Source organism: Triturus cristatus, chromosome 10, assembly GCF_964204655.1.
Source record: "Triturus cristatus chromosome 10, aTriCri1.1, whole genome shotgun sequence".
NCBI classification, from domain to species: Eukaryota; Metazoa; Chordata; class Amphibia; order Caudata; family Salamandridae; genus Triturus; species Triturus cristatus.
The window spans coordinates 356,480,150-356,495,259 of NC_140593.1; the positions used below are offsets into that span (position 1 = coordinate 356,480,150).

Consider the following 15,110-nt stretch of genomic DNA (forward strand, 5'->3'; position numbering starts at 1 on the left):
GGAAGGCTTCAGGAGGTGTAATCTGCCTCTCAGTAACCCTCACCAGAGAATTGTTTGAACCTGCCATAGTGTTTTCACCCAGAATTAATACTTTAGGCAAAACTCTAAAAAAGGTTTTAAGAGAGGGGGTGCTTTTTACTTTAGGGTCCAGCAAGCTATTTTTTAGGGATCTTGGTAGGGATTTTTTATGTCTTCATTTTATAGCAGAAGGTATCGGATTTTTTACTATAGTGCACAAAATCTCAGGGTCCTCTGTTCTCATTTCTTTCTCTATTTTTCCAGCCTTCTCTCAAACCCTCCTCTGCTCGTTCTCCTCTGTTTTCTTTTCGCTCCTATCACCTTCTTCCCCCTTAATGCCCTTCTGTCCAGTAGAGAAATCTCTGCTGCTCAAAGATTCACCCTCTGCCCTGTCTCCAAGAGATTCTGTCAGACTACGGAGAGCATATGTAGATACTCCCTCCGCCTTGCCCCCAATGAGAGCTTTTTTCCTACCTCTCCTTACTTCTGTATGGAGGTGACCGTTTTGCGGGGGCGCTGTGACCTCCTCCTCTTGGATTCCTAGTCTCCCAAGAGACTCCACTCGGCTGTCCCTCGTCAGTGCCTCCTCTCCTCGTTGGAAAGCACCGCTAGACTCCTTCCGGAGGAAGCCTCCTCTGCCTCCTCGTCCCCGGAAGGAGATTCTCTCCGCCGCTCCTCTCCCCCTTCAGAGCTCCAGGGCTGCTCTACGCCTCCCATGTTACACCAAGGGCAGCAGGAGGACGACGAGCCACAGACAGGGTAGGTGATGCAGCTTACTTATTTTTAACTTATCCGGGCATTCTTTCACTTCCTTCTTAAGCCAGGGAAAAACTCAGGAAAATTGCAGCTCCTTCATTACGGGTCTTGTTTGTTTTTTTTGATTACCAAGGACGCTTTCCCGGGAGCTCACCCGCGACCGGTTACTCACTAGCCGCCATGTTTTCCCATCTGTATGCCCCCAGTTAGATGATTGTGCCATCTGGGATACAATCTTCGCTGCCGTATATACCAGAACGCATGGTACCCTTTCAATAGCAGTCATACAAGGTGTACAGAATGAGTACGGGGCAGAGTCTCACTAGGATCTAGGGATGAAACTGATGGGCAATTTTGCCCAACTATCAGCAATTATGTTGAGTAATATAAAAAAGGAGGCAGCAGCGGTGGCTATGCACAAACACCTGAGGGAATTCACTCCCACACAGCAGGAACGCGAATTGCCTAAGATTATCAAAGATACATTTGCCTCTCTAGGCAGAGATAATCTGGGAGCCAAACCTGGGAAACCAATAGTTAAGAGTAGTTCTGAAAAGGATAATTCTAAGCAAGCAGCCGATTCTTCAAAGAAGAAATGGGATAATAAACAAAAAAATAAAGAAAACAAACTCAGTGTGGGTCTCCGCAACAGGAACACCTGAAAAATGCAATCTGCGAAACAGTGACAATATTAGAAAGCCTGACTTGTATCGGAATACTGATACACATTCATCTCGTTCCATTCAGGAGACATCAGAATAGCGTTTAGAGAGAGACGGACGGTCGGAGTACAGCTCGGAAGAGCGAGTCAAGCGGAAAGGGGACACTCGTCTCATTTCGGACTGCATCATTAAACAGGAAGAGAAGCAAAAGACTTCAAAACCTCAATTTAAAAAGAACGTAGCCTGGATTAAAATTCGAAATGCTCAGGCTACTGAGGACTCTGCTTCTGAACGGGGAATGGGCAGTGACGATGCTGGACAGCGCGCCAGAAGTCACCAAAGCTCGCCAGAACTTGATGGACTTTCTGGGGATAGTAGCGCTGAGTGAGCATATAATTGTGGAAACACCTGATACAAGGGTGAGTGTCCCATTTTGTTTATATGAAAGAACACTGCAGATGGACGGGGACATAACCAGGAAGGTAAAGGGTCTCTTTTGGGAGAACCTGACCTATGGTTACGATATTCTTTTGGCAGAAAAGGATTGGCCACCTGAGTTTGTGATGGATTACCCATGGGAGAAGAAGTTATTTTACCTGCTTTCTCCGACCTCGTACCAGAATCAGTTAAAAATTCATACGAGCAGAAGTGGGCGTTTGCATTATCTCTCGCACTTTACCGCAATTATGTTATGTGGGATGATGAGTTAATCCCATTAAAATCAATTTCTTTACCACAGGGAGGCAAAGAAACAATTCAAGGAGATCTTAGATCAACTTGAATACCAGGGTGTGAGAGAATTGCACCTCACCAATGTTTCCAGTGATAATTCATATCATCTAGTTTTAGATTATAAATATTTGCATGCATCCACACGCACATTTGCAGTACAGAATGCACACAGTGCGACACTAATGAATAAGAACATGCAGAAAAAATACAAAACTACACTAGACATCTTGAATAGATTTTTCTGCCAAAATATAGCGCCTTGAAGAAGATATCTGACTGCATTCTCAGCGATAGGCTCTCAGTGCCAATTTTGTTCATTACCCCAGGGGTATAAGAATAGCCCTGGGTTGTTTTCAGCCAGGGTAACAGAGTTGCTTAAAACTTTTGCTGGCATTGTCCTATGTAGATGACATCTATCTGATGGACGATGAATTAATGGAACATTTATCTAGGGTGAACCACATAATTCGTGGGTTTGCCTACTTGGGATTCAAATTGAATTTTTAAAAAATCAAAAAATTGCCCAACTCAGTGTCCTATTTTTAGGGTACAAATTGTCAAGTGAAGCCAAAAGCCTGGTGGCACAATTTTTGGAAAAATGTACACTGCTCCAACCTCCGACAACTCTGAAAAAACTACAATCCATTTTAGGATTCTTGAATTTTGGCAGGACCTATATTTTGGATTACACAGGAGGGTGAAACCTTTCTATGACTTAATTAGACCTGATTTTTCAGTGCACCATTGGGCACAGGAACATACTGATATCCTACTTTCCGTACAAGATGACACGATAGCTTCCAAACATTTACACACACGTGTCAATACAACTAACCTGGTGATCCGCGTAGTTGCTGAACATACTGGGTAAACCTAAATCCCTTTCAATGAAGGCGATACAGTACCTATTGCATACGAATCACATTTGTACACAAACACTGAAATGTGTTTTTCACCAAATGAAAAAATACTCCCAGCAGTACAAACTGCATAAAGAGAGAGAGCACTTGCACAGGGGAAATGCATAATTGTCGTGCCCCCGGTACCGAGCTTAGAGGCCGTTGCAAAGGCAGCATCCTGAATGCTAAAGCATTACATCACGATGGATTCAATGGGCTAACTATTACTGCAAAAGATGTAGATTACAGATTTGATTCTACATTACAAACTCAAGCATTCCTGCAGTACGAACAAGAGTCCTCTGCAGAATGAAATCACACCTCTAGAACAATATGAATGTATCATTTATACCTATGGATCTGCACATCCGGCTGTAGGTACGAAATGGCGATATTCGCGGCATGTGCAATTGTAAAAGGGTGCATGCAAGACGGTAAGCATCTTCCTGGGAAAACCCATACACCGTCTCTAGGAGACTGTACGGTGCAGCTGATGGAACTAAAAGCCCTGATGCTGGCACTACAAAATACGGATCGGAAATCCCCACACTAATTGTGTGTGATTCATTTTACTGTGTCTTGTCCTATAATGAATATTTACATTATTTGGGCCACAATGGATGTAGGGATTCCAAAGTTTGCACAGTGAAGCACTAGACGCTTTGGGGAAAAAATGGCGTGGCTGAAAGGAGGCGTGCCACGGCCTCGTGTTTTTCAGACATTGAGTCATCAACGTGTTGGCGTTCACGTTGAAGGGAATTAAATGGCGGATGAAGCAACCAAGGCAACGGTGTGCACTGCTGCTGTTGCTGCAATAACTCGCTCTAGCACGAGGATAGACGGAGCAACTATGATAGCTGACAATGCCATGCGCAACAGCTCAGCCTTGCCGAATGGCTTTTCACTCAAGTACTCCTACAAGTTAGATGCACAGAACATTCTGTATGCTCACATTTCAGGAGTGGGGGATAGAACAATACCAAACATTGATCGCAGACTGGGATTGATACTAGCTGCTCACGGGGGTCTGAGTTCAGCACATGCAGGGATTACTGCTACGGTTTCACTACTAAAGCAGTGCTATTGGTGGTCATGTCTTACCAAGCAGACCAAGGCTTTGTCCAGAAATGCAACATCTGCCAGAAAATGAAGGGCTCCACCTTAGCACATCCACCGCAAACACCTTTATTGATCTCAGACAAACCTCTAGCGTGTGTCTATTTGGATCACTGCAGCCCCTTCTACTCAGACTGGGATTACAAGCACATCTTGAGGGCAGTAGATTCATGCTCTAGATTACTATGGGTTTAGCCCCAGCCTTCGGCTGACGCTCAAACTGTTATAAAGGATTTGCTAGTCTTTATCTGCACATACGCAATTGGCACACTACATTCTGACCAGGGCCCGGTGTTTAGCTCTTGGGCTTACAAAGGAAAAACTTGGACTTAACAGCAAGGGTATAAGGCTCGGGTTGCAGTTGGTTCAGTCACCTATATGAGATCCAGAAAGCACTTAACAGCATGCCAAGAAAACCCCTGTGTGGTCGTACACCTTATGAGCTCCTGTTTGGGGTAAGAATGCGGTTACCCGACCTTGATCGTATCCGGACAGTGGCGGCTGAAACACCATTTGACCTAAATGATCGCTTGGATGTTTTACAGGACCTTAAAGAATACCAAGCTTTGCATAGCAACGTACAAGTAAAACGCGCAGCCACTGGGGAAGTGAAAATGGTAACGGCAAGACAAGCCTGGGTCCCGGAGATTGGGGACCTTGTCAGAGAGAAAATTGTGGACAAAGAATTTGGGCATCTTAGCGAGCACCTGTACATGTCCTAGCTGTTGAAGGAACAAGAACTGTCCTTCCGCCCCTTGCCGGCGGCTGAGACAAAAGATTTGTGTGAGAAAGTGGTTCTGTATATACTGTTCCCAAATAGGTACAGGGTGTACAGAGTCCCCAGAGGTTTGGCAGAGGCTAAAGTTGGATATAACCTTACTCTCTAAAGTGGTAGCTTGGTCGAGCAGTAAGGCAGTATCAGAGGACAGTGTAAAGCATTTGTTGCACACACTCACTCAGCAAATGGTCTCGCACACTCAATAACTGAACTCTAGGCCAATGGTTCATATAAAAAAAAATATGCTTGTTTTATTTTAGAACCAACAATAGGTATTAAAATATACTTTCTCAGAATGAGATGCTTTATATAAATACTTTTGCACTATGCAATTGACTTTTATAGAAAGTTACAAGTGGTTGCAATAGGCAACACAATGTTAAACACAATAATGCATTGGGTTCAATGGAAGTTTCAAGTTATTTGCAACAGATTACTTTTAGGATTACTTTTGGAATTCCAGGACTGGATCCTAGATTCAGTCCTGGGTCAGTACTTGGAATCAAGTGACAAAAGTCGACTTAATTACTGTGATGATTTTTAGACAATATTTTAAAAGTTGACACTTAGAAAATATTTCATAGAAAACAGTCAATGATTCCCTATGGCAGAAAATTCAAGTTGCAGGTACAGTATGTTCTCGTTACTTTTGTACTCCAGTACTGGATGCCTAGACTCAGTACTGGGACCTTTATCCAAAACAGGTAAGTAATTACGTTTTCAGAAATTATACGATTTGTAAAGAATATTTAAAGTTTGCAGAAATTGACACTTAGAAGAAATTTCACAGAAAAACAGTCAATGATTTCCTATGGGAGAAAATTGGGTTACTGGTAAGTACAGTTGTAAGTATTTTTCAGAGTCAGTGCTGGGCACCAAGATCCAGCACTGGGAGCTCACGTAATAGCAGGTGAGTATTTTCGTTTTCGTTCCTTGGCTGACTTTTGGTGAATATTTTAAGTTTTGAAAAGTCCACACTTACAAGAAATTTCAGGAAAAACCAGTCAATGTTACACTATGGAGAAAATTGAGTTAATGGTTTAAAGGTGAGTACTCGACTGGCAGAGTTAAGGTTCTGGGCATAGACTCAGGGGTCTCCCAGGGTCAGGTAGGTACAGTTGGTTCACCCTCAGCGGCACAGGGGCGGCCGGGTGCAGAGAGAGTTAGGCCCAATGTTATCCTATGAGAGGTAGGGGGGGCCTTGGTTGGTGGCTGCTGACTAGCAGGTCACGCGGCTGTGGGAGCTGGGCTCCTGGTCACTTACTCGGGGCAAGTGGGGGAAGTAGATGGGCGTAGAGGTTGCACTGACCGGGCCACTCGGGCGGCTGGGTGCAGGGTGCTTTTGAGCCTTCGGGCGCTCAATTGATTTCAATGGGAAAGCTCTGGTTTAGAAAGAGTGCAAGCTCGGGGACGAAGATTCTTCAGGTGCCAACACCACTTCGAGAGGTGAGTTGGGAAGTTGGAGGATAGGTAGGTACCCCGGGATTGGGCACAGGGGGCTGCGGGGTGCAGGGGTGCCTTTTGGTGTCGGGAAATCTTACCCTCTGTTGATCGCGGTTGGGGGGGCACCTGGTTCTGAGGCTGCAGGCTTCTTCAGGAGTGTCGAGGGAGGCCCTTGGGTGCCAGACTCGGGGTCGCAGTCGCCGTGATGTCGTCCTCGTGGTCTTTGTTCACTCTGGCACAGGCCAGGCTTGGCGGGTGCAGAGTGTGATGTGTTCGCGGTTCCGGGCTGATGCCAGGGATTAGAAGTAGATTTTGAGTAGAGCCTCTACCCATGGGAGAACCAGGGGCTTAGAGTCAAAATGTAGCCAGGTTCTCCGGGGTTTGTGAGGTTGCTGGCCACAAGAGATGCCGGGTTGGAGCAGGAGCAGGTTCGAGGGTCGACAGGCCGGTAGGGCTAGGGCCAAAGCAGTTGGTGTCTTCCTCTTCTTAGCAGCTGCAGGGCAGGTCTTCTTTCTTCTAGCTTTTCTTCGGATTTTGGAATCTGGAATCTGGGAAAGGAAGGTTCAGGGTGCCCCTAAAAACTAGATTTAGGAGCGTTACAGGAAGGTGAAGGGCAGGGTCCCTTTCCTGGGGTGGGTACACCCCTATCCTGCCTCTCTCCTGTGGGAGGGGGGCAGTAGCCTAGTCCTGATTGGGCAGGGCTTCCCATCTTCAAGGTGGCGAGAGCCCGGAGATGTGCTTCACCTCACCTCCCCCACCTGAGGGGTGGGGTTGGCAGGCTGGCACATCCCCTGTCCTTATTTGGGGTTTCCAGCCAAGCTTCCCACCAGAGTGGGGGGTTGCAGTGGCCTGGGGAAGCTCACAGAGGCAGCATGCCTTTGAAGCTTCCCCCTGCCCATTCTGGGGGAGGAGATTTAGCACCTCGCCTAGGATATGCATTGTTGCAGACCCAATAGAGAAGGGGCTCTCCTACCCAGGGGTCCAGCAACATGTCTGCTGTGTGGCAGCCTAGGCAGCTTCAGAACAGACGTGGATTGTAGGTTAGGTTTTAGGGGGCATCTCTAAGATGCCCTCTGGGATGCTTGGTATATTAAATCCCACACTGGCATCAGTGTGGGTTTAATGTGCTGAGAAGTTTGATACCAAACTTCTCAGTCTTCAGTAGTGCCATTATGGTGCTGTGGAGTTTGTGTTTGACGAGCTCTCAGCACCATGTACTCTTAAATGGCAGCAGTGCACTTACAGTGCCCAGGAATGGACCTGGGTACTGTAGGGGCACAGGGCTCCTGCTCCTGTGCCCACACCACTGGCATAGGGCACCCAGCTAGAGGGGTGGCTGATGTATGCCATGGCAGTGTAGGTGGTGGACTTGGCACACGGGATGTGTGCCATGCCGACTCTTTGTTTTGTCTTGTACCCAGACACCCAGCCTGCAAGGGCAGTGTGTGTGTGTGTGTGTGTGTGTGTGTGTGTGAGTGTAAGGGCACAGGGCCACTAAGGGTGGCACAATGAGTGCTGCAGCCCTTAGAGGCCTTCCCTGGTCACAAGGCCCTGGGTACCTAGGGTACCATTTACCAGGGGCTGACATGTGGCCAGGGTTTGCCGTTTTGGGTTTTAGGGAAGGAACATAGGCCCTGGGCACCTGATTGGCAGGAGTCCAGGGCACACTCTGTCAAAGTACATTCAGAAATTCAGCAAAAAGTGGGGGCATACCATGCAAGAAAGATGGCACTTTCTCACAGTTTGTCTCGATAGATCTGATCAAACCACACTGTGTGGCAGATTCTCAACAGTAGACCATGTGGGCTCCTGGGTAGCCGCCGCACTCCTCTTGCTACCATACAGGAAGTTCAGATGGAAGCTTTAATAACGACTGAAGGCCCCACTTTCCAAAGCGAAGCTGTGAACGACAATAAAATTATGCTTCTCCCAGTTGAAACAACTACAACAGTACAATCACCAAGTCCAGACATTTCGTTTAGAAAAATTGATGATATCTACGTCAACATGCCACATATCAAGTTATTTACCAGTTCTACAAAACCTGCTGAGCTGCCAAGAATAGCTCGGATGGCGTCTGGCTACTTCGTGCATTAGGACGACTTCTCATCAGATCCAAATGAACCTGAGCTGGCGACATCACGTCTCCCTTTCAAGCTTGGAGCTTATGCTTTCTATCTTTGGCCGAAAAATACTAACTTGTTGTTCCCCGGATACATCTATGGATTACAATTGGATTACTTTTCCTGGTACGTTGGATTAGTATAGTAACGGTCTTTTTCCTACTTCTGAATAGACGCTTTCTCCCAGAACGCTCTGCAGTACAAGTTGTGAACTTGGTTCTTAAGCCACATGCATCTTCTCACCGTGAACTAAAGGACTTGTCCCTGTTGAACATTATAGCTGTTCCAGTTCCTGAAGGAATTGTATGGGACAGGGTATCGTATGATGTATATGGTCCTACTAAACGTTTGAAAATTCCTTATTTGTTCAAAATCTCTTTAAATGACATCACCTCCTCCTTGTACTTTCTCTGATGAGTGGTACATTGAAACTGTGCATAATTTGCTTTCCGATTTAGAGCAATCAGCTGGATTTTCTAATGATGAATTGTATGATGGTACAAGAAATTTGTAGGACATGTTTTGTTACCAACATTATGGTCACCATTTTTTTACATAAAGCTGGTATCCCACGTGTGGTTTCTAATTGCACACAATGGGAACACTGCCCAACACCGCCAAGAGGTAGTTCGAAGACTTTTGCACATAAGTTTGCTTATTTTTCAGGTTTTGAAACATTAGACCCAGCCTCATATTACTATAGGCTTGCACCTACACCTGCAAAGAAAAATATGCTAACAAACACCAAGCTGATATACTCTGATTCCTTTATTTCCCAACTGTCTATACAGGGTTTCGACATTTTGAAAGACACGATAGATACAAAGTCTATCTGGGGGACAAAAGACTGGCAGGTTCAGGGGACGGAGGCCTTATTTAGAGCATGCTTCATACCGCATCAAATAATTTTCATGAACAAGACAGTGCAAAAAAATTCATGTCTTGGTATAGTGAAAACAAAAGAGTTGAACACACCACTTATTCCCACATTTTCATGTTTCGAGAATTGGCAGCACTTTACACACTTTAGTTAGGCTACACTAGACACCATGATATGTAAAGGTTCTTTTAGTTCATCATAACCCAATTGGAAGGGTTGGTTTGTTTGGCCTGTGGATACAAACGGGTGTCAGTCTAGATTCCTTGGTAACACCGAAGTGTTTAGGATCAATAAGCCTGATCAACGATGTGTATAAACTGAACACTTGGTACATACACTTTTGGTGCTTGTAATCACGTTTATCTGGTTCTGTCTCCTAATCATTCCAACTCGTATTTTATGCAAGAATAACGTTGGTTCAGTCAATATTACTGAAAACGTCCCACTGTTTATTCTCTATATATATTTCTATGAGAATAAGTGAGTACTTGTGACTGAGCGAAAGGTACTGTACTGTTGCCACGATCCCTGAGGGGGTCAGGGTTGCCATGTTCAGTGGTTGCCAGAAACCAGTTGCTCCCTGGTAGGTTAGGTATTCTAACGGTGGTGCTGTGAGCGAGCCGGTCTATAGGCCGACATATCCTTCTGGGTTGTCTGGAATCAATCTTGACACCAAGCCCCTAGTTTATGTTGTCCACACAATGCGCAGGTCCTGCGAATTGGTAGGAACTACACAACACTCTGAAGAGTTTCCTGATCCAGTCTGGCACCTAAGGATAGTCAAAAAATGAGGAATCTGCCAGTAGATCCACCAAGTCACTTTTCTTTAACAGAGGGAGCTTAGAAAAGCTAAATTTGATGAATGATCAACAGGATGAATATGAAAACAAAATCATCATTTATGCACCATTGGAAGTAGGATAGGGCGACAAAATATATAGCTCGTATGCTTAATTGATAAAGTGCAATATCAAGGGCAGGGTTCATAATACCAAAGTTAGAGGGACCGCTTGGAAATGTTTTTAAGCACAAAGAAAAGAGAGAGGTACAAATGTGAGTAACATGGAACAGAAGAAGGAAATGTTTATTCCTCATGTAAAGTAAAGCTGAGCTACTGTGGAAAATCCTTATTTGAGAGAAAAAGTCTAAATGGAGATTGTGAATTATAATTGTGTTTTGAAGATTGAGGTTTTCAGCTCATAATTAGAGCTGTTTAGTCAGTCTAGGTGTTATCAGATGAGTAGACTAGACTCATAACTAATTTTCATGAAATTTGTGACTATGCGTTTACTGTTTTTTATTGTTGTATTTATTGGGGGCTTATTGACTATATAAATGTAAATAAAACATTAAACAAAAATTCAAAGTATTTTATAGCTTAGTTCAGTAATTAATTCATATAAGATTTGTGAAAAATTGTACTTTTGTTTTAGATCACCCTATTGAATTTGACCTGACCGTGATATCTATATATATTTAGCACTATTACTGAGAAATTTATTTATGTCCTATATTGCAGGCTGGTGATGGAAAAAGCTTTCTGTGTAAATGCTCTTTCATAGAGATTTACAATGAACAGATATTCGATTTACTGGATTCTGCATCAGCTGGACTGTTTCTAAGAGAGCACATCAAGAAGGGAGTGTTTGTTGTTGGTGCAGTGGAACAGGTGGTGACTTCTGCAGCTGAAGCGTACCAGGTAAGGAGCAGAATCAGGTAGTCAATTAGCTAAATGTTTGTTAATGCAGCCTACAAGTGCAATCGAGGGGATGCTCGGATTTATCATAATCACTGACATTGCCCTGGGTAGCATTCCACTCCATTGTTTCTTTTTTCACCGTCACAGACTAGTACCAGCCATCTGCACCCCAGTCTTGATTTTCTTCCAAATGGTCTGTCCAGCCACAATTAGCAAATCATGTCCTGTCTGAATAGGAACACAAGCAACACTACAATGGTTTAGACTTAATTGAGCCTGCTGAGTGTGGTGCTTCTAAATTCTCTATGCAGCAACGAACTACAGCACCCCCTTTTTGACATGCCTGTGTATACTTGCGTGTATTGAGTGGTGTGGATATTCCCCGATTTGAACCCCTTGCTCATTGTGATGTAGGTAGAGGATTTTGCCTAGCAGTGAGAGCTGGACTGATCCTATTGGAGCAAGACCAAGACTGATTGGCATGTAATTGGTCCCCTGCTTTGTTCCACCTTACCTTCAAAAATATTATTTTTCTTTTCTGAACCTTGATGTATTTCCATCCTATGCCATACCTGTGTGACTAGCTGATGTCTACTTCGGGGAGCATGAAGATATGATTGTTAACATAAATTTAGAAGATGAAAACAGTGATGACTGTTCCAACTAATGCTTTGACTACACAATTTCTCGACATCCAGTTTCTTAGTTACCAAAAGCATACGCTGATTGCAAGTATATTGTGACACATCCATGATTCTGAGGACACTGTTGTGTAAGTGTTGTAATCTATATTTAGAAACTTGCAATAAAATAGTTCAAATACTTTTTTTTGTTTTTTGCTTTTAAACTCTAGACTTCCACCTGTTATCTCCAAGGGACAGTGTAGGTTTTCAAAATGTGGACGTGTAAGTTTTGGCATGCTGTAGCAACATGTTTTTATTAACTTTTCAATCAACTTATGGGTAATTGCTAGGATAATCTCTTCATCTAGGCTGTTTTTCATAATCGTGTTTTACTATATTGCATGGTATACATCGTTTTCAGATATTGTGCTTTTATTTCATGCCTTACTCATGAACTACATTTTTATGTATAGGTCTTGTCTATGGGTTGGAGAAATCGTCGTGTGGCATCAACTTCTATGAACAGAGAGTCATCCAGGTCTCATGCTGTCTTTACCGTCACCGTTGAATCCATGGAGACAAATAGTGGCATTGTTAACATTCGGTCCTCGCAGCTCAACTTGGTGGACCTGGCAGGTTCTGAGCGGCAGAAAGACTCTCAAGCTGAAGGTGTCCGGTTGAAGGTTTGAGTTGCTGAAATTGTGATCTAAATGCTTCATTCCATTTCTTTAAGCCAAACAATGATAAACTCTGCAATGAACCAACTCCAGAATCCGCAAAACAATCCCGTCTTATATGCTTTGTTGGCCTTTGGTTTTTGACAACACTTTTCTGATTTTTCTGTGATGTTATTGTCCAGTTTTAAAGTTCAGAACTAGCTTGCTTCTGTATGTGTGTTCCCCCCCCCCCCTTTCTTTCAAAAAAGTGACCAGCGCCAGAAAGACTAGAACTTCCAATTGCACTTGGAAAGTCTGAGGAAGGAATGAGTTGAGGCAACTGTTGAGTGCAAATATTCTGCTAGACGTGGCTGGCAGTGCACCATCTTCAACTCTGTGTCCCTCTCGATAATGTGGAGCTGCCTGCTTGCAATCAAAGTGTACTTAATCTTAATGAAATTGCCCAGTGTGCGAAAGACCAACTACATAGAGTACTGAGCCCTGTGTCTACTCTACTGCTTAAAAAACTAATATTGATACCAGTGTAGTAATGTTATCCTCGCAACACAGAAAAGAAAGAAAATGGAGGCCAAGCAGAAGTTAGTGCTTGACGAACTGATCTACTCTTAGGCCTCTGCTGGTTAATGAGAAGAGATTGAACAGAGAAGAACCCATGAGGTGATCTGCAACCCCATGGCGTCAAAGTTGCACTGGAAGACGTGACCAGGTGTGTGACTGTGGCAAATTATGTGGGTGAGATCCAGGAAGAATTATGTTCTGTTCCTCGGTGGGCTGGAAGTTCGCTGTGTTGTATAAAGGTTCATCCATTCTAGCACCCTGGTGATGAGGTCTGTGGAGATGAGCACTGGGAGCTGTAACACTCCCTTCATGATGTCACCAAGCAATGCAAGGATATCCATCGTTGGCAATTACTGGTGGACAGAGTACAACGCACATGCTAGCATTTTGGATGGCCTTTTTTTCTGTAGTTTTTCCTCTGTCTGCTTCTTGCAACGTCCTTCCTTGGTAACCCTTCATCACTTGTACTCCAGATTAACTTGTCTGTGTAAATTAAATGCCCTTCATTCCATGTGGCTTCCGTGTACCCCAATTCTCTTTGGATTTATCACTGAATTAATTAGTCTTCGTTTCTGTTAGAAATTGGTTTACTGTCTGACTGGGGTGTGAGCCCTGGTCAATCAGCAACCACAGTCTTAGTCTGGGTAAGTCACAAGCAAATCCAAAATTAACCTGTGCTCACCTTCTGTTAGCTTGGCACAAAGCAGTCAGGCTTAACTTAGGGAAAATGTGTAAAGTATTTGTGCAACACTTCAAACTATAAAACAGAGAACACCACACAAAGATCCCACAGTCTGTGTAGTATTTTAAGTTGTACTAGGAAAAGTCGCGCCTTGATTGCTGCTTCCCAATCTGTCTTCCATTACCCCCACTTCTTCCTCCCATTTAGCCTGCAGCTTGTGTAATGGTATCTAGCATGGTATTATTAAGGGTTTTGTAGGTTAGGTAAATCACCCCCCCGTCCATGATCCTCCGTCAGGAGCTGTCCTTCTAGTGGGGCATATTATGGAAAGCCATCTCCAGGGAGCCCCTCAGCCCTTCGTGTGTTGTATTTGAGCGTATTTTAGGAATTGGTTTGTATTCATCCCGTGCTCTTGTTGAAGCGAGGGGATCGGGATAATGTCTCCACCCTCAAATAGTCCCCCACCTTGGAGATCCCGATCAGGTTTCAGGCCTCCAATCCCTGTAGTTTCTGCATTTCAGGAAGCCATTTCCCTTACCACAAGGGCATTTCTCTAGTAGGTTTACCATCCCATCCAATAGTTTTCATCGCTTTACCTCAGGCCTTTAGTGTAGCTGGGAGGAGACGCCCAGCCCCCTCAACCCCATAGATGAAATGTAGGTAAGACCTATCTGTGAGAAGTTGGCCTGATGTATGATGTCACTAGTTCTAGTGCACACCTTATATCAGTCCAAACAACCCTTATGGTGATTGGTTGTAAAGTCAACCTTATAGACCAGCTATCCTAGTGATAGCATGGACAAGAGCAGGCTTAGGCTAAACTCTGAATGGCATGTGAAGCCAGCTGTTATACCATTTGTAACCCCTTGAATACCAAATGAAAGGACACCACAACAGATATATATATAAAATAGTGTATTTATTCTAGTCAAACCCTCAGCACTCTTTGAGATTCGAGGTAAGTACAACACAGTCTTTTTCAAGCATACATTAAGTCACACAGGTAAGTAATACAGTTAGGCCCTAGGGGCCACGCAAACCATATACTAAGTAAGTGGTAAAAGGACCACTGTCCCGGAAATAGGATAGGCCTAGGGAATCGCTGGGGCTACACTATACTACCCAAGGTTAGGAAGTGGGAGGCCCACGGGATTCAGGTGCAGAGTGGAAACACTCATGCGTAATGCGTATAATCGATAGAAATAGTACAGTTTAGAATTATTAAGATTTAGGACACTTCTGGAGCAACTAGGAAGTCGAGACTTGAGAACTAGACACTAGGATAGTCAATACCCTGATGAGCACCGGAGTACTCAAGTTACCTAGCCCACGGGCTGCGGGTGCATAGGTGTGAAGTTGCGTCGGGTTTCGTTGTCGACTCCTATGGATGCCTGAAGGAAAGATGCTGACAGGCAGTCAGTGAAGAGTGTCCGGTGGATCCCAAGGCTGGGATTAAGAAGGAAG

General features: G+C 44.3%; 1 protein-coding gene across 1 annotated transcript in view; it reads left to right on the forward strand.

The window, feature by feature from the left end:
- The window catches only part of KIF15 (kinesin family member 15), a 322,611-nt gene that overhangs the window by 144,567 nt on the left and 162,934 nt on the right, over window positions 1-15,110 (forward strand). Inside the window, exons 7-8 of the mRNA XM_085631096.1 lie at window positions 10,927-11,106; window positions 12,203-12,412. Of these exons, the coding sequence (XP_085487222.1) occupies window positions 10,927-11,106; window positions 12,203-12,412 (390 nt within the window). The remainder of the gene's footprint in view (window positions 1-10,926; window positions 11,107-12,202; window positions 12,413-15,110) is intronic.